The 21,185-nt window shown below is 42.5% G+C and overlaps 1 protein-coding gene and 1 non-coding gene across 3 annotated transcripts; both read right to left on the minus strand.

Annotated features, from left to right (window-relative positions):
* Nucleotides 1–515: 515 nt before the first annotated feature.
* TRNAL-UAA lies at nucleotides 516–598 on the minus strand. Its single transcript has one exon. It is a non-coding gene; the product is annotated as a tRNA-Leu (tRNA).
* Nucleotides 599–4,280: 3,682 nt separating this feature from the next.
* On the minus strand, nucleotides 4,281–21,061 carry STX11 (syntaxin 11). 2 transcript variants are annotated; one of them, XM_042818879.1, is made up of 3 exons: nucleotides 20,984–21,061; nucleotides 10,269–10,458; nucleotides 4,281–7,329 (listed from the first exon to the last, which is right to left on the minus strand). In XM_042818879.1, the coding sequence occupies exon 3, from the start codon at nucleotides 7,322–7,324 to the stop codon at nucleotides 6,458–6,460; it is 867 nt and encodes a 288-aa protein (XP_042674813.1). In that variant the 5' UTR covers nucleotides 7,325–7,329; nucleotides 10,269–10,458; nucleotides 20,984–21,061; the 3' UTR covers nucleotides 4,281–6,457. The 2 variants fall into 2 exon arrangements, with proteins under 2 accessions (XP_042674813.1, XP_042674821.1); XM_042818887.1 differs by lacking the exon at nucleotides 20,984–21,061 and adding an exon at nucleotides 20,795–20,868.
* Nucleotides 21,062–21,185: the final 124 nt, after the last annotated feature.

Consider the following 21,185-nt stretch of genomic DNA (forward strand, 5'->3'; position numbering starts at 1 on the left):
TTTGTTCCTGAATGCGTAATAGGAATGAAGGTTTACTGAATAAAACAACCCAACAGTACTGCTTTTCAATGAACAGTTCTACAAGGCGCTGTTTTGCATTTAGAATTGCGGGAACAGCTAAACAGGTAAATATTAAAAAATAAAAATAAAAAATAAAAAAAAAGACAATGTGCCAGCCCCTGTACTGTGTGATACATTGGGACTGAAAGCTCAGAAGCATTTTTTCAGCTGCAATTACAGCCAGCGGGGGGGCTCTACAAAAATAAGCCATGAGACCAACTTTAAGCTGGTTACGGAGTTTAAAGCAAAACAAAACAAGAACAAAACAAAACGAAAAACCGGCCGCAGCAGAGCGTTCAGCCTGGCCGGCCTCAGCGCCACTCCCGCAAGGCCCCGGCCGGCGCCCAGTACCCGGCACAGCCCCGCTACTCGCAGCCCGCTGCCGGGACACGCTTCCGCCTCGGCGCGCGCCCTCCCTGGCAAATTCGCAGCGCTCCCGAAAAAAAATCATTATTTACCAGGAGTGGGGTTCGAACCCACGCGGACATACGTCCATTGGATCTTAAGTCCAACGCCTTAACCACTCGGCCATCCTGGTGCACATACAGGAACCGCCCGCAGACGCTCCTACATACAAGGCCGCGCTCCCCTCCGGTCCCGCACCCCGCCGACCCTCAGGCGGCCCCTGCCGCGCTCCCCCCCCGCCTTCATTGCCAGCGCCGGAGGGCGCAGAGTGCGCAGTGTGCCGCGCGCGGGCGGCCCCGTTCGGCTGCTTCAGGAGAGGCGGGCCAGGCCCGGCGGATGGGGGGGGGAGGGCAAATGGAACCCGTCACCGCCTCGGGCCTGCGCCCCTCGCGTAGCCGGGACCTGGCGGCCGCCTCACCCCTACGCCGGGCCTTTAGCGGGCGCCGGGGCCCGAGCGGAAGGGGGAAGCGAAGAGGCCGCGACGCGGGAGGGTTTGGAGGCGCGGGGCCGGGGCGGGGCCGCGCCTGAGGGGAGAGCGCAGGGCGTCCAACGCGGGCACGGGTCGCATTGCTCCGCTGTCGGGGCACGGGGAAAGCGGCCGGGCGGCTGCCAGGCGCCGCGCAGGCAGGGGGAACCGGCGGGGCGCGGAGCCGGCCAGCAGCCGGGCTGAGCCAAGCGACACCACCCCGGCCGTGGTTTCTTTTCCTAGACGGCTCTGCCTGTTGGGATGCCAGCTGGCAGGTGCTCCTGGGAAGAGTCGGTGCTATATAGCGACGTTGTAGTTATCCTAATCGGGTGCTTGCTGGGCAGGTGGCCGGACTGAGATCTGCCACTCTTCCAGACTGAGAAGACTTGGAAACATTCCCTGTATCCATCCTTCCCTGGGCTCCTGCTCTTGCCGTGCTTACTTTTCCTCTGAAAAATTGACATCCCCCTTGCCACACCACCAAACCTGGTCACATTTGAGCCATCCCGAAGGGGTATGGGATGTGGATGTGGAGGTTGTGGATGCCCCTCCCTGGAGCCAGATTGGATGGGGCCCTGGGCAGCCTGGTCTAGTATTAAATGGGGAGGTTGGTGGCCTTGCATGTGGCAGGGGGGTTGGAGATTCATGATCCTTGAGGTCCCTTCCAACCCTGGCCATTCTGTGATTCTGTGTGACGTGCATGGAGAGCTAATGTAAAGCACACAGCCTCTTTTTCCTTAATTTTATCATTCATGCACTGATGTCCATAGATGAAAGAACAACTCTTTGACTGGCATTTACCATGCTGTGTTACTTGCTAGTGGTGTTCCACATTCAGAGTGGTGGTCTGTCTCAGCAAATGCCTTCAAGAAACATCGTCTAGGTTATTTTCTTTCCTGCTCATGTGTGAAATTATTTCAGAGAGACAAAATAAAATGTTAGTTTTTCCTGTGAAGGCTTTGCGCGTGCCTTCCTTGGTCAAGAGGAAGAGGATCCAGATTCTCTTAATGTGTCAGGCTGTGCTTTGGTGACTGATTACTCTAAAATATACCCAGAAGTATCCTCTGTCAGAATAGATTCTACTTTGCAGATCAGATGCTCTTCAGACAGCGGCTGCACTGAAAATGGTAACCTCTTCTGGGCCAGGCCAAGGTCATTTCTCAACCTCGTGTCAAGGCATATGGCATGTTTGAGGTAACTGAAAAGTGGAGGGATGCATTAGTGAAGGCAAGTTTCTACAAAGAGAACAAATAATAGCCTGCAACATACCCTGTTTCACTTAAGAAATTCTTAAATCAGAGCCAAGAAAAGCTTTCTAACAGCAAAAGAAATTATGACTGGCATTGTGTTACCCAGTAAAGTTACAGGATCCTGATCATTAGGAAATTGCAGGAAGCAACAGTTCGATAAATGGTAGGGTGATCCTGACACACAGGTCCTGGCGTGGTATTGACCAAGGAGCAAAAAAAAAAAAAACAACCCAACAGCCTCATAAAGTAGGCACTGTAAGATAAGGTGTGACAGAACAGGATCTGTCCACTGTTACAGGCTTCAACTCAGCTATTCGGAAAACACCATATATTATGATATAAAAATGGAAGAAGATGCACCTGTTAATGCATTCTTACATATGAGAGAAACAAATACATTGGCTTCATGTAAAAATCGTATTACTTCTGATTAACTGTAATCACCACGTACAGTATCTTAAAAGACAGTTTCCTGCTTTAATCACATGTGGCATTGTTGTAGATACAAACACAATCATGTGTAGCTCTTTTTCAGATCTATTTCAAACATCTGCCATGGCCCAAAACTCTAGAGAACCTATTTTGTTTTCAAGAAATTAGAAAACACAGCTGAGGGCATGCTTTCAACAATTCTTGATGAAGGCTGGCCTCCGCAAATTTGGATTACAAAAACAGCAGTTCAGATGCTCAGCTCACCCTCAGGTTTTCTCCTCTTAAATAATAATAATACCTGTATCTTAAAGTAGGTGCTATACCCTTACTTCCAGAAGTTTCTCCCAAGACACTTGCCAGAGAGGTGCCTTCCCACTGGGGTAACAGGCTTCTCAACTTCTCTAAAATTAAACTTGTGTTTCAAAATAAAATAAGACTAAAAAAAAAAAAAATTAAAATGCCACAAGATGAAATGGAAACTCATACGCTAAAAGTTCAGTGTTGTTTACCATATATTACATCTTGCCATTGGGGATGTTTTTTTCTTTCATTTTTATACAATTCTCTCTCACATTTTAATGACGACCACTGGAAACCTGTCTGTCAGTCCTCCTTTCTCCTCAGAAAGATCTGAAACGAAAAAAACCAGCAATCCTAAAAGCTAAAGTAGTTCATCTCACTTTTTCCTAAACCCCCTCAGACCCAGCTATAGGGTTTTTCACATCTTGGAAAGGAAAAAAAGTTCCAAAAGTTATACTACTTGCATCTCCGTAAGAGTTGTGCTGACTTTGAGAAGGCAGCTCTCCTTAGCAAACATGAAGTTGTCTGTCTGCAGCTTCTTTTAGCAGTATGTTAACACAGTATCAGGCTTTTACTTTTATCACCTTCTTCCACTCATCCTGTGTGACATTATTCTTTGCAACTGTAGTGTAATCAGTGTGGTGTGTTGTTTCTGTTTGTTTTTTTTTTTCTGAAGCCTGTTTGGCTGTTCATGGAGTTCTTACACAACAACAGAAAAGAAAAAAAAAAAACACCACCTTTCGTATTAAGCAATGAACAAGTGTGAAAGGAAAAAAATTATTTCTTTAGTTACTGGGAGTAGCTTTTCAAATACCTCTAAACCACAATGCAACTGAGAGATAGTTTTATGGGTACCAAGCTGATTCCAGTGACTCTTAGTTTCTTCCCCACAGCAACAGCCTGAGGTCACGTCAAGGACTCTAATTACCTTTTTCCTCATGCTTTTGCTCTCTTCCCCTGTGCCTCAAATCAGACTGAAGATTTGAAAATAAGCTTTGTATTTCCAATAACAAAATCATCAAGATCTTTCAGAACTGTCAGAATAAATTTGTATTTTTTCTTGCAGTAGAGAATTGTCTTAGAATGTATGAAACTCATACTTAATGTTTTTGATAGGAAAAATTATGATAAGTCTATCTCAATACAAAATATATTTGATTTACTGTGGCAAGAAATATTCTGAGGACATTCTTTCAGACATTAATCTTCTTTCACTAATTTACAGTTTAGTCCAGAAGCTTTTCAACAAAACTTTGACTACGTGAGCAACTATTCAGATCTGTTGACTCAACACACAACACTCTGCATTTTCAGTTTTTCTTATTAAGTATTTTATTGTTTTTGTGAACATACACATGTGCAAAAAAGAAACCATAGGTACTTTTTATTTTTTTTAAATCAAAAGCAGGTACATATTTTTATCAAAAGCATTGTTAAGTGCTAAGAATACGTGGATAAAATGAAATACGTATTTTAATTCCCACTGATTTACATCCATATTCTGACTGTTGGCTCTTTAGGATATTTCTCTACAAACACAGTTCCACTGACTTGAATGTCAATACCTATGGAGCAAATGACTTTTGTCTTCTTGAGTAGCACCAAAGCAGTAAATTAACGGTGCCAGCTCAACCTCCGCTCTTGCTTCTCCCACTTCAAGTTTGAATATTGGGTTGTTTGAGAGAGTCTCAGGCAAATGTAATACTGATATCGTCAAGACATCCCTGAATATCAAAATATCTTCTAGTTTAGAAGACCAGTGCTCTTCATGCTTCCATGTTACCACAGACAGGTGCTTTAGCTGAAGAGATTTCCCGTTCCAGAAAATTGTTATCTATTTAGCTTCTATTTGTGTAAAAAGTCTATCTGGCAAAGGAGCATTTCCCACAAGGATATAAAAGCTTGGAAGCTGAATTTCTTTCGTTGTTTTGTTATATATCAATATAAATAGTACGAAATGTTCGGGTATTTTTTTAAAAACATATAAAATTAGTGTGCAAAAGTTCAGAAGGAAAAAAAATTCATTGTGATTGGCAAGGGAAGATGGCTATGCACATTTAGGCAAAAAATCTAAATACAAAAAACTTGAAATGTTTAAATATATTTGTTAAAATAGCTATAAATATGACAAGAATTTTTAAAAAAAGGCACTAACTTCTGAAAAAATGTCCTGCATTAATTCAAAGGATACCAATAAATCACAGTGTAACAGGAAGCCACCTAGAAAATATCAGAGTTGGAAAACTTCCAGTAGTAGGAGCTATAATCACTCCCCAGACCTTATGAATATATCTTTCACTGACAATGCTCAGTGGTTTCCAGGGCTGCAGTGTTCTATTCCCTCCTCATCTGTCAAAACCTACTATGGGCAGACTCCTCTTACACAAAAGGAAAGATTATTTTTAAGCTTGAAAAGGGTACTGAAATGACATAAAAATGTTTATTCTTCACGTGCACTGAAGAATACATCTGAATTTTTCTTTCCCCAGAGGAGATTTTCTAATGATGAGAGAAAAGCCTTAACTTTTGTAAACCAGTAAAACTGAATGTCAATAAATGTAAATCTTCATGCTATTAAAAATATATATAAAATTTCCAAATTAAAATCAATGCTCATTGAAAGTGTGTTGACAGGGTAATCCTTCCACTAAGACTCTTGTGTGTATGTGCCAGCACGGGAGACTAAAATGCTTTCTTTGCCTCCCAGCTGTTGTCTTCTTATGCATGCTTCTACAGAGGGCCACTGCACACATCTCTTTTGCAGTCTAATATGTCAGCTGGCAGAATCATGTATTTGAAACCTAAAAGCATGGCAGTTTTTAAATCAACATTTTCAGTATTTCAATTTAAAAGAGTCGGTGCGATGCCTCCATATTGCAGTTGTGGGTACTGAAATGGAGAAAAACAATCACCTGAACACAAACAGCAAAACATGCCTATTATGCTTTAAGGTACAGCTTACTTCTGTTAAAACCAGTAACAGATGGAAATAAAGTTGAAACAGAAACTAGTTTTGCATCCTGCTCTTGGTAACAGGCTCGGTATTTTGTCGCACAAGCAGAGCAAAAAATCTCTTCAAGTATTTGCATCAAGCAGGCTCCAAACTAGTTAGAATTCCAACCTCCTGATTTGTGGTGTATTCTGTCACCGCAGGCATTAAGCATGCGCTGCCTGCAGACCGCTTTGACTCTTAAACAACAAAAGAACTTTCTGAAATTTGTTGTTTTCCCTAGGCTCTTAGCCTATCCTTCATTCCTCTTTCTTGACTGGAACAAGTATCATTGCACAGAGATTTTCTGAGTACTTGCACCTTCAGTTACAGAAAGAGAGTAGTTGAAAATAGTTTTATCAACACTTCTATTAGGCCATAAATAGAATGATTTTTCAGCACATTTAGGAACATTTACCAAACAAAAACTGCGCAACAGCTCCCACACTTGTAGGGGTTGTCATTAAGGAAAAATCATTGAAAATAATATCTTTATATAAAATAATATGATTTTGAAAACATTCCAGTCGGTCCATGTTGGCTTCAGTAGGGTAGTCACCTTCTGCAAAATGAAAAGCAGCAGCAGAGGATTGTCATGAGAGGGTGTTTTCTTCTGTATTCCAATGCTTTCTTTATTTGCTCCTTGGATTCTCCTACATAGTCCTCGACATTTTGCACATTTATCTCAATGACATCAAAGGTGTCTGCCTGTTCTTCCACTAGCAGGGCTACCTGCAGAAAGAGCTCATGAACCTCCTTAATACGACCTTCTAATTTCACCAGCTCCTTGTGACGTGTCTCTAACTCATTCAGGGCTGAGCGAGCTCCCTTCACATCCGACAAGAGATTCTCAGAGAAGACATCCCACCTGCCTTGCTCAATCATCTCCTCAATCTGGTTGCTAGAAACATCTTTGCCCATGATTTCTAGCTGACGCTGAATTCGGATCTTGCAGTTCTCCCGTTGGTTCATCTCTGTTGCATTGTATTCAAACATAGCTTCCTGAAAGGCGTGCATGAGGTCAACATAATGGTTCTTTGCTATCCTGGCAATCACAGACATAACTCCATATTTTGTTATTGCATCTTCGCAGAAATCTCTCATTATTTGGAGTTTCCTGTGGATGCTTTCTCCACGGGCCTTGATGTCTCTGGCAATACCATTAGTATCTCGTTTAATGCTACTAAGACGGCGCATGGAAGTAAGGAAGCGGTTGTTTTGCTTTTTCAGTCGCTTGACATCCTCTTTTAGGAGGTTATTTTCAGTCCGGATGTTCTCTATGTCCTTATGAAGATTTTCCAAGGCATAATCAGTCTCATAAAGGAGAACGTCACGGGGTGAATTTTCATCATCCTCACTATAAGAAAACTCTTGGTTGTGCAACCTGGCAAGTTCACGCATCTCATTTAGCCGGTCTTTCATCCTGCCTGTAAAACAGAGGAAAAGTAGGAAAAAAAAATTACAGTAAGTGAAGTATTGCTTTACAAGTTCATAACTAATGATACATTAAAGATAAACCAACATATTGCAGATCCTCTATTGTTCTAAACTTGCTTTTCCTGGAAGGAGAGCAGAAAAGTATACAGCTGTAAGCAATATTGTTGGGAAAGAAAAGCTTTGAGGAGCAATGTGTAAAGAAGCAAGAATACACACATATATACACACATATATTCTTTTTTAAATTATTTTTTAAGGAAAAAAAAAAAAAGGAAGAAAAGAAAAAAGCAAGTTTAGGGTCTTCAGATGCTATTATTAATCATATTGCACCAGGCATTAAAAAAAAAAAAAAAAAAAAAAAAAAAACCCAGCAACAGCTCCATTTTCTAAGTAAAATCAACCAACTCAAGTCTCATTTATTTTAGTGTAATGGAAGCATCTTACAGAAAGAATAAAGTAATAATATCGTTAGAGGTCAGAATCTGTTCTTTTTGCCTCAGACTTACTTAACTATAAATTTCACTAAAGCACTAGTGAAGTGGTAACAAGACATAAGTCTCCTCTAAGTATGTTATTCACTTGAAATTCTAGAGCTAAAATCTTTGCAGAAAGTAAGACTGAAAGCTTCAGTGAGAACCCTGTACTAAATATTGCAGCAAGCAGGAAGCTGAAAATTTCCCATCAAAAAACCGTATCTCCCATGACATCATTTAAGTTAATAAGAAAGAGAACCAAATTAAGAAGTAATAACAAGCATGACATCGCCAAATCTCTGTGTCTAAAAGAATCATCTTTGTTTTTCCAGGAATTAGAGCACCTTCACAAGCATTTACAAACATGTTATCTGTTCTGGACACATCCCTTTGTAGGTTTATCAGTTACTCTAAAATCCCATGTGAACATACTAAGGATAACAGGCCTGACTCCAATGTGAATTAAGACTTCCATTTGATAGCCAATTTCATGGGATTGTTGGATATGTTAAAGGTGTTGGGGAGGAGAAGGAAGATTCCACCACAGACACAGCCTCTTCAGCTCAGTGAGACTATATGCTGATCTTGAGAAGCATCCTGATTATAATCTTGTTTACACTGGTACAAAAAAGGTTTGTCAACCTAAACTAATTCTGTTCCAAGCAACATAAAATGAACAAACAAAAAAGTCCAAGAATACAGTGAAAAAGTGAGCTTTCAGTCAGGAATCTACATTTGTAACAACTGTTTGAATTTAAACCAGAACCCACATATCTGTAATTAAATTACACAGGGAAAGCTTTCAGATATCAAAGGTTTTCCACCGCCTCCCACAGCAATAACAAAATCAAGACCTACACCTCATGCCACAGCACTGAGATGAAAAATCCCCACCTACAAGGAAAACAAAGTCGCATAGGGCAGCTTTAATGTCTGGTTTACTTGACTTGAAAAGTGTACGGCCAAGATTACCTACAGGAACCGTAGCTAGAATAACTGCCATCTGTGTTTGGAAATGGTTATTGGAATCTAGACAGCATGGTGGAAAGAGAAAAAAGAGCCATCTTGCAATCTCTTCTAGTAACCAACTGTTTCTGAGTTTTTCACCTGAAATGTAGATGTGGGCCTGAAAAGTAGTCACACTGCTAGTCTGACTGCATTCCTGACTGTTAGTGGCTGCCCTAGAGTTTAAAATCCTCCCACTTTTAGCTTCCACCCTTTAACTGTCATGTGCTGTGCTCAGCGATTTATTCATTTTGTGTTTAACATCTACATTTGGAAACAATAATTTTTATTTTCCAAACCTCAAAGCGATGATCTACTTTACACAGATGGCATCTCACTTCTGTGTGTCATGTGTATGCAGGCCTACATCACCCCTGTGCTGGAAAGAATGGTTCTTCGACTTGAGGAGAACTAAATTTCAGTGGACTTCCTAAAGAAATCCTCACAGCAAGCAGTCTGACAAGTGGCTCAACAATAGTTACTTTTGTGTGTGTGTGTGCGCGTGCTTAATAAGGTCAGTGAGCTTCTCTGGAAAAATAAGAATAGCTCAATCTATTAGCCACTACACTGTGTTCTTCCAGGCTTCAAGGAACATAGGCATCTACCTATCATTTTAATCCAGAGATGCTCTCAAGTATGCACACAAAACATGAGTTTGGTATGAATAATAACTGGTTTTTGTTTGTTCAAAACTTAAGCAAGAGTTGTAAGACTCAGGAAAGTTTACATTTAAACAGAGAACTACACTGAATAAGAACACTTGCACAATAACTTGCAAATAACTTTTCCTTCCTCTACCCTCAAGGATGCACTTTGCAATTTGTCTTTCTTATTTACCGCTATTTTAAAGCATTAGATAAAACAAAAATAAGAACAAATGGAGAAGTAGAAACACTAGTAAACACTAGTAAATTCATAGCATGATGATTACTAATGCTGTAATAAATTTACATTGATATGAACTCTGCAGCATCTCTGTAAAAGTACTGGTCTTTTTGTTTGTTCATTTAATACAAAGTACATGAAAAGTTAGAAAGCACCAAAATAAGAGCAAAGACCTCCCAAGTATAGCCTCAGATTGCACTGTAACATTGCCTATACACAGAATGATTGTGGCATTAAACACTGGCCTACATCCTACTACTTCCACCACGTCTGTCTACAATCTATATGTGCTGAAAAAAAACGTTCTACAACGTAAATTTGAACACTCATAATTCAACTCATGGTCAGATATCTCATTTACTGTGTTACTACAGCTCATTTCTTCAGGGCTTTTTCCTGTGATACCCCCAGAATGCTCTATACATTCTTCAGAATCCTTTGGGGAATGGCAATTCTAACAGCCCAGTCCACAGACATAGATTTCAGCAGAGTGATTATGGACAACAGTATTATTCTTGATGAGTTACAATGCCAGCTTAAGACACTTGAAGCACACTGCTCCATACCTTGTAAATTCAGAAGTCAGCGCCTGACTTCAACCACTGCAGCTGGTTTCAAGCACTTCACCACGTAAGATCCCAAAGTAACAAGCTGGACATTGGTGAACGAACACATGGGTCTAGGCCACTCACGAGTTCATCTCCAAAGACACATGCAGCATCTCCTACGATCTCCGTAATCCAGTAGAATCCAATTCTAAATATGAACAAAAGGATCAAATTAATATTTTGTAGACAATCTTCAGCCTGGATTCCTAGTTTCTTATTGCTTTGCTCTAAAAGCCTACATTCCAGCCCCTCAGGGAATTTAGTCAACAAAATTCCCTGGGAATCTGTCTTCAAGGACAAGGGAGCTGAGCAGAGCTAGCAGACCTATAAAGAAGCTTTCCCTAGAGCACAAGAGCTCTTCATCCCCAAATGAAAAAAGTCACGAAAGAAAGGCAAGAGACTAGTGTGGCTGAACCAGGACTGCTGGTCAATATGGAGAGCAAGAAGAAAATACATAGGCAATAGAAGCAGGGACAGGTAACCTGTGAGAAGTACAGGGATGCTGCTAAGCTGTGTAAGGCTGGAGTCAGGAAGGTTGGAACTGATCTTGGCAAGGGGTGCAAAGAAGGATAAGAAAGGCTTCTATAGATACAGCAACCAGAAAATGGAAGTCCCACAGTCCGTAGTGAGTAACTACAGGCAAGGAAACGGCCGAGTAATTCAACAACTTCTTTGCCTCAGTCTTCACTAACAGTGGCTCTACACACAGCCCTTGGAGAGGATGGTTCAGAACGTGGGGACTGGAGGAGCAATTCCCCTCCCACTGTAAAGTGAAGATCAGGTCTGTGGCTGCCATGAACATCTGTAAATCTATGGGTCCCAATAAAATGCACACCAGAATCCTGAAGGAATTGGCTGAAGTAATCACCAAGCCACTCTGTGATATCTGACTAGTCATGGTGGTCAACTGAAGTCCTTGCAGACTGGAAAAACAGTAATCACAGAACAGCTTGGATTGGAAGGACCCCAAGGATCATCAAGTTCCACAGGTAGGGCCACCAACCTCTAAATCTGGTACTATACCAGTTTGCCCAGTGCCCCAACCAACCTGGTCTTGAACACCTCCGGGGGCAGTCAATCAAATTGATCATTTTGAGTTGTTATATCCCCTTTAGAACAGTTTTGCTCCAAAGATTCCTGAGCCTGACAGGTATTATTTTCCCCATTTCACAGATAAGGAAGCTGATGTCAGCAGGGTTATGTAACTCGCTCAGGTCACCTGTCACCCTGTCACAGCTAAGTGACAATATAAGGCTTTAAGGTCATATCTCCTTGAACTCCTGATTTTTTAACGCTGCTGCTTTGGGCAGGAGGCGGAGCATGCCTTATCCAATACAAGCAGAGATGGAATTTAGAAAGGCCATTGCAATGGTACATGTCAAAATATGGTGAATGAAGCAACCATACCCTCTGGAAAAACATGACGGTATGTTTAATCACCAGAGGTAAATAATGTTGGCATTACTCTTTAAAGTCACAGATCTACAGATGCCATGGCTGGGTACATCATTTCTTCTACTTCATGCAAATGAAATTTGCTTGAGTAATATAGCACCCATTTTTAAGAAGGGTAGAAAGGACAACTCAGGGAACTACTGACCTGTCAGCCTTACCTTGGTACAAGGGAAGATCATGGAGCAGATCCTCCTGGAAGCTATACTAAGGCATATAGTAGAGAGGGAGGCAACATACAATAACCAGCATGGCTTCACCAAGGGCAGGTCCTGCCAGATGAACCTTGTCACTTTTTGTGAAGGTGTAACTGCGTCAGTGGACAAGCAAAGGGCCACTGATATCATCTATCAGAAGTTCTGTAAGACTTTTGACACATTCCCCCACTATTGTACCCAGAGTGGCATTCAATGACTCGATGTCCAATGGAGATCAGTGATGAATGGTGTCCCTCAGGTCAGTACTGGTACTGACACTCCTTAACATCTTCATCAATGACACTGACAGTGGGATCAAGTGCACTCTCAGCAAGATTGTGATTAATGTCAACATGTGTGGTGTGGTTGACATGGTTGAGGAATGTGATGCCATTCAAAGAAACCTAGACAGGCTCCAGCAGTGGGCTCAGGTGAACCTCATGAGGTTCAACAAATCCAAATGTTGGGGGATGTAAGGATGGAACACAGTCATCCTTAAGGACTTGGGGTACTGGTGGATGGCAAGCTGGACATAAGCCAACAATATGCCCTCATAGCCCAAAAACCAACTGTTTAAGCTTCGTCCTCTGACAAAACAGTGAACTCATCTGGAACATCTGCAAACTGCTATTTTGACAGATTCACAGTTCAGTGAAATTTTAGGAGATTCTCATAAGAAAAACAGCAAACTCAAATACAATGGCATTACAGAAGTCTTTCCCCATTTCAAACAAAGGGGAAGAGATCTTCCCAGGAGAGGCTAGTAACTTCCAAGTATTCCTTTGATAGAATCAGTAACAAAATTGACAAAAAAGAGCTGAAACAAACAAACAACAATGGGAAAGCAGAGGGAACCAGCCATTTGAAAAATGGGAACTTAACTGATCAGTATTTAGAGAAGTTGACCTCCTTTATCAGATGCTGCTGTTACTCAGGACAGCGCAGTTACACTTACTTACATGTTGGTAGCACTGCTTGTAATTAAAATAGACATATGTTAACATGTGATATATTGTACAATTTGTTAGGGATAGCCTCAGCAATCTCTTCTTTTATATAGAGCCACATGCAGCAGGAGAAGCTGAGCCTCTCAGGATGGAAAGCATCTTTGCAAAGAGAACTTTGGGGTCCTGGTGAACATCAACTTGAACATAAATCAGCTCTGAACCCTTGTGGCACATGACACCAGCAGCATCGTTGACAGGAACAGCAGAAAAGCTTGAGGGGAGTGATCCCTCACATCTGACATCTGAGAGCCTGTATCTGGAGTGCTCAATCTGTGGCATTGCAAGAGATATGAACACCATGGAGCGAGCCCCACAGAGGCCACCAACTTGGTTTGTGGTGTTGGGTCCCTGCTGTGTGAGGAGAGTCCAGGAGAACTGGAATTGTTCAGTCTGGAAACAGAAAGTTCTGGGGACATCCTACTGCTGCCAGCATCTATCAAATGTGATGTGGACTGCTGCCCCTGCTGTTGTACAAAGTGGGAAAGAAAACAGGCAATACCACACACACACACACACACACACACACACACACACACAAACACACACACACAAAAAAAAAAAAACCCTACAGACTCACAAATATTGGAATGGGTTCCCAAAGAAGTTTTGGAATCTACCCAGCCAGGGCCTTCAGCAACCTGATCTACCCATGTGTGGTTTGAGCGTGGCTGGATTAGACAACCTCCAGAATTTCTCTCCAGTGTAATTTTGTTGTATTACACAGGCTCAGGTCTGAAGTCTGATAATTTGAATGAGGTATAAATACTACGCTACTTGCACAAGTTTATTTATGTTTAACACATTATTGTATTGAGAACCAGCTACTCTGCACCTCGGAATAACTGCCCCAAGTATATAAATAACTTAGCTACGAGAGATGGTTTAGTAGCTTGTGGCACTGATAGGAATGGGAGGGTGGTTGGACTAGATGATCTTGCAGGTCGTTTCCAACCTTGTGATTCTGTGATTATGCTGGTTTGATTTTATTTCAAAATACTGTATGTGTTCAAAGTGCAACATGTACCTTCCTGTTTGTATTTTTGGGGTAGATAAATCTGTCCTTGTAAAAATTAAGTTCCTTTTGCAACTCATCGTGGTGTATGCACTCAAACACACGCACACAGGAAATACAGGCCAGGTAATGACTGCAAAGTTTACTGCTTTGAAGCCAAATACCCACCAAGCACAGTCAGGGGGGATGTGTTTAGCATTCACCTCTTCATGTTAGCACACTGCTTCTTGGTGTTAATCACTATGACTAACTTTCCCATGATGCATGAGAAATTTGCAAGCTATTCTGTCGCAATAAGAGTTCATGACATGGGATTTCAGACAGAAAAGGAAATCCACTCTGAAAGTTAAAAGCTGCACAAAACTGCTTCCCAAAAGCCCCATGTACAGACAAGAAGTTCTGAATTACTGGTAAAATAAAATGCCTAATAAAATAAGCTATTTGTAGTAACAAATGTTGGCTGTAAGAGCAAGTTATGCACAGCAGCACTACAAGCATGTATTTCCACTACTGTGCTGATGTTTTGCTTCTAAGTAGAAATAAGAAAGGATGGAAAGTAATATATAAAAGCAAACAAGTTGCACACCTTTATTTGTCTCAGCATTAACATTTGTATATCCACATCACTGGGCTTGGTGACAAGCAGTGAAATAAACCAGCAGGTTCAACACAGCATCCACATTTGCATCACAAGCAGCTAGGAAGGAAGCCAGTGTGCATTTTTTCTTTTTACATCATTCCCAGAAGGCAGCTGCTAGCTAAAAGCAGTTTGTAGGTTAACAAAAGTCTAGTCAGTAATTTTTCATCCTTGAATAAGACCTTAAAAGATGAAAGTCTTACTTCAATTCAAGTGGCCTATTTGAGGAACAACAGCTACTTCAAAACAAGCCATTTCAAACCATTTCTATCTGCAGTTCTTCACTGGTTGGAAGGTAGAAGTCACCAGCTGCTTCAGTATGAGTGCCTATGGCTCAACTGGCCCGGTATCCTACTCCTGAATGCCACGTGCTATTGCTTGTATGACACACCACAGACATGACACAAGAAACAAGTGGTGAACAACTGGAAAACAATCTACTCCTAGGCAGAATTACTTACTAGCCTGCTGTGTGTCAGCACATTCCAGTGACTTTCCATGCTTTTTATGGACCATACAGTATTGACAGAAACTCATACAGACTGTTGGCATCTAAAATACTCAATTGTGAGGCAAATGATGTGCTACACAAAACTGAATAATTTATAGTAAAAAAAAAAAAAAAAAAAAAAAAACACCAAAGTCTTTCTTTTCAGAGTTAGAGTGTCAGATTTAACAATTATATTTCTGTTTTAGAGCAGATTCAGTCATTTTCTCTGGTATCTATTCTCCAATAACAGGTTAGACAATAGTAACTCAGACAACAGACTATTGTTTGCAATAGGATTTCCTCTATTAAAAAGAAAAACAAAACAAAACCAAAACACTTCAAATTGAATCAGAGCATAATGCAAAACATATTTCAAGACTAAATTCCCTGACGTCTAAATCATCTCCATCACTGGTGGAATGGCTTCTCTTTTTCTTGCTCCTCGCCTGTGAAAGCTTGAAGAAAGAGCAAAAAATCCTCATCTAGCAATGAGGACACTGTGCCTTCTGGAGCTGTTTTAAGATCACATACATATATTCTGCTCCACTATTAACAAACACAATAGAGGTCAGCATGTTGAAATTTTTTTTGTAGCCTCACTGAGAGAAAGTTATCATTTTCTCTGGAGTTTCTTGTATTTGGTAATGTTTTAAAATACACCAAATGTGTTCAGGATTGAAAATAACACAGAACACAGGCCATAAAAAATACAGAAATCCATCACAAAATTGAAAATTTACCCAGAGAATATTAGACACAACTACTTTGTATTGTAGTCAACACTTGTTCACAGCAGAATACTCCCTATTTCCAGTCACATTAGTGAGATGCACGACACTGCAGGTGTCTCAGAGCAGGTTTTTTTCAGATCATACATGTAGTGTTGACTTCTGTTTACATCACATGAAGTTATTACAAGCTGGTATATTCAGAGAAACAGGGAGAACTCCTTCTCCGTAGACTACTTACACAGTCATCTGAATCTCCATGTCTCCCTTGCTTTCTTTCATACCACAAAGGCTAGTAAGAAAGGCATAGTGTGAAAAAAAAAATTAACATTCAAATAGGTTGTTTACTCTAACTCAAAGTAATAAGGCATAACTGCTTAACTGCTGATAGCTTTTGAGCTTCTTTGATTTACCTAGATTTCTTCTACGGTATTCAGCACAAAGCAACACTCAGTTTTTGCACCAGAGCATATTATAAATCCAGAGATCTAGAACATGTCTCCTACTTCCCAGATGTATTCAGCAGAATTAACTATTTTAGCATTTCCTAGAGGCTGGTTATCAGGTTCTCCCAGACACCAACATGGGAAGTTGCCACACACATAACATGCATACCATTTTTCAGATTTTTATGAAGAAGCTGGCAAAAAAAAAAAAGAAAAAGAATCTGAAGTTTTACCTTGCTACTACACAGTTTACATGGTAATTAAACATCATCCTGGCATCAGAGAGAACAGCCTGTTGAATGTATACCTGCTGTTACTATTTATTGGACAGTCTACACTTCTGCTAGGGAGCTGTGGATCACTACTGACAAGTCTTCTGTCCTGCACAGACAATAAGATGGATTCTCAGCATCTTCTCTGGGCATTTTTCTCACAAGCACTGCTACTACACAATTATAACCAGCTTTGGTTTTGTCTGGTTGTAAGGGGGGGGCTACACCAGCACTACAGACAAAAAGGTTTCTCCATCTTCATGACATGGCTCATTAAAAATTATTAGTCTTCACACGCATTATTTGAACTCTAATGTGTTGTCTAAGTCTAATTGCTAACTCCCTCTAACAGTCATCATATATGAAAGGAACGAAAACAGAGAAGTTTAAAATACACTCCAAATTTAACCTCTTTTTTTCCCCCCCCCTAAGGACTCTAGAAACCCTATGATTATCAGCCTCAGGCTCTGAAACTATGTACAACTGCTAGAACCCTTACTGCCTGTGAGCTGTGAACAAGCCCAGCTTTCTGAAAGGGCAGTGCCACTACAAGGAGCTGCTTGTGCTTGAGAATATATTTTATCACAGAGAGAAAAAAATCCCACCATTGCTCTCCTTTAAGTCCTTCTCATGTGGTATATTACAGGCTAACTACTGCAGCATGTTCTGTCTTCCTGTGACAGGCAAATCTCAAGTCTTCAGTTAAAACAGGATGGGGGACAAGGGAGTATAGGCTATGCCTCCCCAGGCTTTGCAAATAGTCATACAGAAACATAAACAGTGAGATGGCCATCCATGCATTTCTGGCAATTACTGCAGCTGAACAGCATGATGAGTCATGGCACATGGAAATCTGTGATGCCATCACTATGTGCTGCAGGTGGATCCTGCTCTGGTGAATCACCTCAGCAAACCTGACACAGGTCTGCCTAGCAAAACAACTGGGTACAGGCTGCACGTAACTACCACTGCTACTACCAGATGGTATTTAAGCACAATTAAGACATTAGGCTGGCATCTGCGTGGAAATACGAGGTTGCATGTGATCATCAGTCAGAAGCAGTGTTCTACAGGTATTTGTAAATTAGCACAACAGATTTTTTTTTTTCTTTTTTGAGTATACATACATTTAGAGCTTACAGTTTTAACAATCTGATACCAAGTATTCAACTTAAAGAAAAAAAAATCCCTTTATGTTTTAATATGAGGTGTCTTACTGGTGTTTGTTCACACGGGCCAGTACAGAAGGCTGAGTTCTGGGTCCTCCTGCAAAACCTACACACTTCAAACTGGACCAAAGAGATTCAGCCAGGAAGCAACCCTCACACACACACGCACAGGCAAAGTCTCAGCCCCAGGACATGCTGGCCAGCAGTACAGCACTCACCACACTTTGGGCACCTATGGGTGTTCACAGGCCTCTTCAAAGTAACAGGGACACTGAGACAAGGTACAGATGTAACTGGGGGAACAGTGCCACCAGTACTTGGGGAATTTTTCCTCAGCTTTTGTTGATACAAGTTAATCAAGAATAATCTTACACCACATCGGTTAGACTTGCTTCCCTGTTCATTGCTCAGCAGATAGAGAAGAAGCTGCACACAAGATTAGCCTCACAAAGTCAGGTCCTGTGATACCATGATTAACTATAGAAACAGGGTCTAAATGAGATGTGCTGAGCACTGTGTGCAGAAGGCTAGATGAGATAGCAGGATGGTGACACAACCAGCGGAAGATATCAAAACAGCAGAGCAAAAAAGGCAGAAGCTGAACCACACTGCTGGCTCCCCAGCAGCCCTCCTGCCAGCAGCGTGGCATGGCCACAGAGCATGGCCATGGCCAGGGGCAGGCCTGGAGCTGTGCCCCCAGAAAGGGCTTCCTCTGCAAGGCTGCATCAATGCGGGGAACCGGCATCTGGGGCTGAGGTAAATTGATCAGGTTAAATTAGCGTTACCTCAGAGATTTCTGCACTGTGTCTTGTCACCTCTGCACTGCAAGGATGAGCAAGGAATCAAAGGCTTTGATAGGCCAGCTGAAATATAAGGGAGGCTGTACTTGGTCAAGCACCTTCACGTTTCGTAGTTACCTTCTGTCATAACTGTTTTCAAATATGCCAACATTATGATGGCCTTCCATCAGTCTAGGAAGTTACCCATAATTTCAATTAGCAACTTGGACAATGGAGCCAGACGTGAGCCTTCACAGCCCCCAGACAACACTGAACTTGGAGGGGGCAGAGGCAAGCATTTGATGGTGGAGGTGAGGACAAAAAATTAGAATGCAGGATGAGCCTGGCAAGTCACAGCAAGTGCTGCCAAAAATAAAAAGAAATTCAGAGTATGACACTTCTAGAACAAATTATTTGCACAGATAGAGAATAGGGCATACCTGGGTTAAAAGCAGGAAAGCATCGATGGGGTTATAGTAGATTACAAGCTAAAATGCAAGTTCACATTATAAAGCCACTGCAAACAAAACAAAACAAAAAATCCCACACATCACTTATATGAGAGGTGGCATGGGAAGCACCAATTGTACCCTACTCGGTATCAGTAAGGCCTTGGTTGGAATATTGCATCCAGCACCTATTACCAAGCTAGGAAAGTCTAGGATACTGAACAGTGTCTCCAAATGGTTTAGAAAGCAGGAGCTTGAAGGAAGAGGAGAGGGACACAAGTTTGTTCTTTGCAGATCAGTGAGAAATCACAGAATGGCTTGGGTTGGAAAGGACATTAAAACCCATTCACATCCAATCCTTAGCCAAAGGCAGGGCTGCCACCTACCAGGCCCTGGGGCCTTCAGTGCCTCAAGGGATGGGGCATAAAGCCACCACACTCTAATGCACAAAAGGAGTTCATAAAAAGAAATGGTTATTTGTTTATTGCCAATGTCATCCATTTGACTTACATGTGAGCTACACTGAACAAGCTGTGATAGGATAAAATGGGATCAGTTCTCCACAGGAACACCAGGACACCACAGGAACACCTCTTTCTCAGAGGTCACCACCAGGCTACAGGAACACCCTGCTTTGGGGGCACCACTCTGCCATCCCAGAATGGATTGGGCCATGCTTTTAAATCTCTCCATGACTCTATCTGTCCATGGTCTGCCAGCTACCTTGCAGCCACGGAAGTCCTGGTGGTTCTTGCCACCCAGAAAGTCTCTTCCCTTTCTATTATCACCAAGCACCTCTCCTTTGAAGCAGATCTAGGTTAGTTATGTTAGCATCGTGTCTTTCCTCACAGAAGGCTCTCTTGCTTCCCTCTCCAAAAACTGCATACACAGTACAATACAAGGTGTCAGATACAGAGCCTAAGCCTGCACCACCCCACATCTTCAAGACTGTGGGGCAGCATGCAGTGGCATTCTAATGCGTTGAGAGATTATCATACTTATTTTCTGGATAAAGATCATTTACGACAACAGAGGTTAACTTGTGGCTTTAACCTCAGCCAAAACACCATATGCATGTGCCTTATGGCTCAGCATGCAGCGTCAGTTTCAGAGCAGTGGTCATACAAGGCAGGCAGCGAGAAACATGAGGTAAGAAAATGGTCTTCAGAAGTGCTGAGCATCTAAAGCATCCTTTTGTAAGGATGAGTGTCACCCTGTTTTTCTTTAGGCTGTTAAACCTTTTGTCTGTTCTCTTGAACAAGGTTGTGCTCTTCCAGTAGCCTCACCACACCCAGAGAACATTAAAACAGCAAGGAGCACCATTAACAGAAAGCCAACGTCCTCCAAATTGCATTCTCATCTAAGGTTCCAAAAATATCACCTGAAGCAGAAGAACAAGAAGCATCACTGTGTGCTGTAGGCCAGCAATACTCTCCCAGTCATTTCCTTCCCCAGTACCGGCTGCCACTGCTCAGACACACATAACACTAACGCTCCTCCATAGGACAAGAAACTAATGTCAGTTTAATAGGAAGCAGCCAAAGAGCTGCCCCGCTCACAGACCTGGCCACAAGGATGCCCGAGGAAAAGGGGAACGCCACAAGCTGTTACCCCTCGCGTACGAAGCCAAGCGCATTCAGCCCGCTCGGCTGCCCCCAGCAGCACCACGAGGCAGGAGGACAGGCGAGGCAGACTGCAGCGCTGAGACCTGACGAGGAGGTTTTGAGAACGCCCTCGTTTCTCTGTGCCAGAAACCCAGCGATGCCCTCTGCCCCATATAGGTGACCACAGCCACAGATGGAAATGAGCCTCCAGCCTCCAGCCCACTCCCTGCTGCCGAACTCACACTTTCCTCTCGACTCACACGGGGCCGTTTCCTTTACTCTCAGGCAAAACCAAACTGCAGCGTGCTCCTCACACTCCACGGGTCCGATGCTGAGCGAGACACCAGCACTTGTAGCCAACGGCGACACCGAGAACCCAGCTCGGCAGCGCGGAAGACGCCGACCCTCCTCCCGCCCCGCGCAGCGCTCACCTCCAGCACCAAACGCACCACCCCTGAAGCCGCAAACGCCGTCGGGCAGCCCGCGCCGTCGAAGCCAGCGCTGGTCCTGATGGAACGCCCCGCCCCGCGGCTCAGCTCACCGCCCATTGGTGCTGGGGGCGGTGATTTGCATAGCAGCGCCCGCCCCTGCCCGTCGTGGGGTGGATCTGTACGGGAAACGTGGGCGAGCGCG

This window comes from Centrocercus urophasianus, unplaced genomic scaffold, assembly GCF_019232065.1.
Source record: "Centrocercus urophasianus isolate 14NV4802_14NV808 unplaced genomic scaffold, USGS_Curo_1.0 seq_10, whole genome shotgun sequence".
Lineage (NCBI taxonomy): Eukaryota > Metazoa > Chordata > Aves > Galliformes > Phasianidae > Centrocercus > Centrocercus urophasianus.

What these genes read in the sequence shown, in the direction of transcription:
- STX11 (XM_042818879.1), bottom strand. Translation starts at nt 7,324, where the DNA reads ATGAAAGACCGGCTAAATGAGATGCGTGAACTTGCCAGGTTGCACAAC.